This window comes from Microtus ochrogaster, chromosome 17 (assembly GCF_000317375.1).
Source record: "Microtus ochrogaster isolate Prairie Vole_2 chromosome 17, MicOch1.0, whole genome shotgun sequence".
Lineage (NCBI taxonomy): Eukaryota > Metazoa > Chordata > Mammalia > Rodentia > Cricetidae > Microtus > Microtus ochrogaster.
Window position 1 is genome coordinate 8,627,629 of NC_022019.1, and position 1,677 is coordinate 8,629,305.

At 39.1% G+C, this 1,677-nt stretch overlaps 1 protein-coding gene across 8 annotated transcripts in view; it reads left to right on the forward strand.

Moving 5' to 3' along the window:
* Zmym5 (zinc finger MYM-type containing 5) overlaps positions 1-1,677 on the forward strand; it is a 14,215-nt gene that overhangs the window by 7,083 nt on the left and 5,455 nt on the right. For all 8 annotated transcript variants that reach the window (XM_013349212.2, XM_013349215.2, XM_013349216.2 and 5 more), the window contains one exon: positions 1,147-1,429. In XM_013349212.2, the coding sequence (XP_013204666.1) occupies positions 1,147-1,429 (283 nt within the window). The remainder of the gene's footprint in view (positions 1-1,146; positions 1,430-1,677) is intronic.

Here is a 1,677-nt window from a genome sequence, read left to right on the forward strand (position 1 = left end):
AAACCCTGTCTCGAGAAACCAAAAAAAAAAAAAAAGAAGACTTCTCTTGGTCATAATGTCTCTTCACAGCAATACAACAGTGACTTAAGACAGCTTCTTTTGGTCTTAAAATACATCCTGAACATGTGGCATAAGAAATTTTGACTAAGACTTTAAGTAGAATAGAAGCACTAATACTTCCCTCTCTCCCCTCCCAGTTGGTAAATTAACTGATTTATTTAAAGGCAGCATATACAGAACTGAAGCCGTTCTAGAGCTCATCCAGTCATGTTGGCCTCTGCAACACCATACCCAGCCAGAAGTTCTTATTTAGGAATTTAAATATTTGCCTTGTAAAATTGTACACACTTTATGTATGTGCCAAACTTAAAGTGATTTTTTTTATCAGATAAATTACCATCTTAGGCAATATAATAATGGTATCTTAGTCCTGGAGAAATGGTTTAGCGGTTAAGAGCACTGCTGTCCTTCAGAGGACCTGGGTTCCATTCCCAGCACCCACATGACAGCTCATAACTGCCTGAAACTCCAGTTCCCTGGAATCTGACCCCTTCACACCTATGCACATAAAATAAAAGTTAAATAAATTAAAGAAAATGATATCCTTGTTTCTTAATTATGTAAAAATGTGCTTCCCTTAAGTATCAGTAAGTCCACAAAACACAACTATTTTGGGAGTTGAGGATTTATTCCCCCATAGTCTTAGCAATGACAAATCTTGTAAAAATTGCTATGTTTTTTTCTTGCTGCTGCTTAAATCTGGTTGGCTATTTAAGTTTAAGTAAGCAGAGGAAGTGATCCCAGTGTAACTTCTATTTACTCTACAGTTGGTATGTATTCCATTTATTCCTTACAGCACTAGGGAATTAGGTATAATCTCAGTATATAACAGGAACCCTTCCCCTAGCCCCTGTCTCTACGAGGTAGGCCCTGTATCCACCAGATGGAGACAATTGTGGAAACAGGTGAACCCACGGGAAACATTTCATACCCATTTGAACAGTAGGAGGAATGCTGGATTGATTGTCAAAGTTATTTTACCTTAACCACATGCTTCTGAGTCTCTTAAAGCCTTAAATTCAAATGTGTCCTAATGTATATTTTTATTTATTCTATGACTTTTTCTTACGCATTTTGTTTTTTTAGATTCCTGGATCTCCCAGTCAGCATCATTTCCTCGTAACCAGAAACAACAAGGAATGGATTCTTTATCACCAGTGGCCTCACTTCCTAAACAGAATTTCCAGCCCTCAAACCAGCATCTTACTAAGCCCGTTAAAATCAGTTGTGCAAACTGCAAAAATCCTCTACAGAAGGGGCAGACAGCTTATCAACGAAAAGGATCAGCTCACCTCTTTTGTTCAACCACCTGCCTTTCTTCTTTCTCTCATAAACGGACTCGAAAGACACGGAATGTAGCATGTAAAAAGTAAGCAGACCTCAGCGTTTCTCCATGTGGGTTAATGCCACCAATATAAACAAATACTCTGGATACAACTGTAAGCTAGACTTGTAGATGTTGCAGAGATGTTTTCAAGTTGTTTTTTATTTTGTTAAAGATTTATTTATAAGCCGAGCGGTGGTGGCGCACGCCTTTAATCCCAGCACTCGGAAGGCAGAGGCAGGCGGATCTCTGTGAGTTCGAGGCCAGCCTGGTCTACCAAGGGAGTTCCAGGA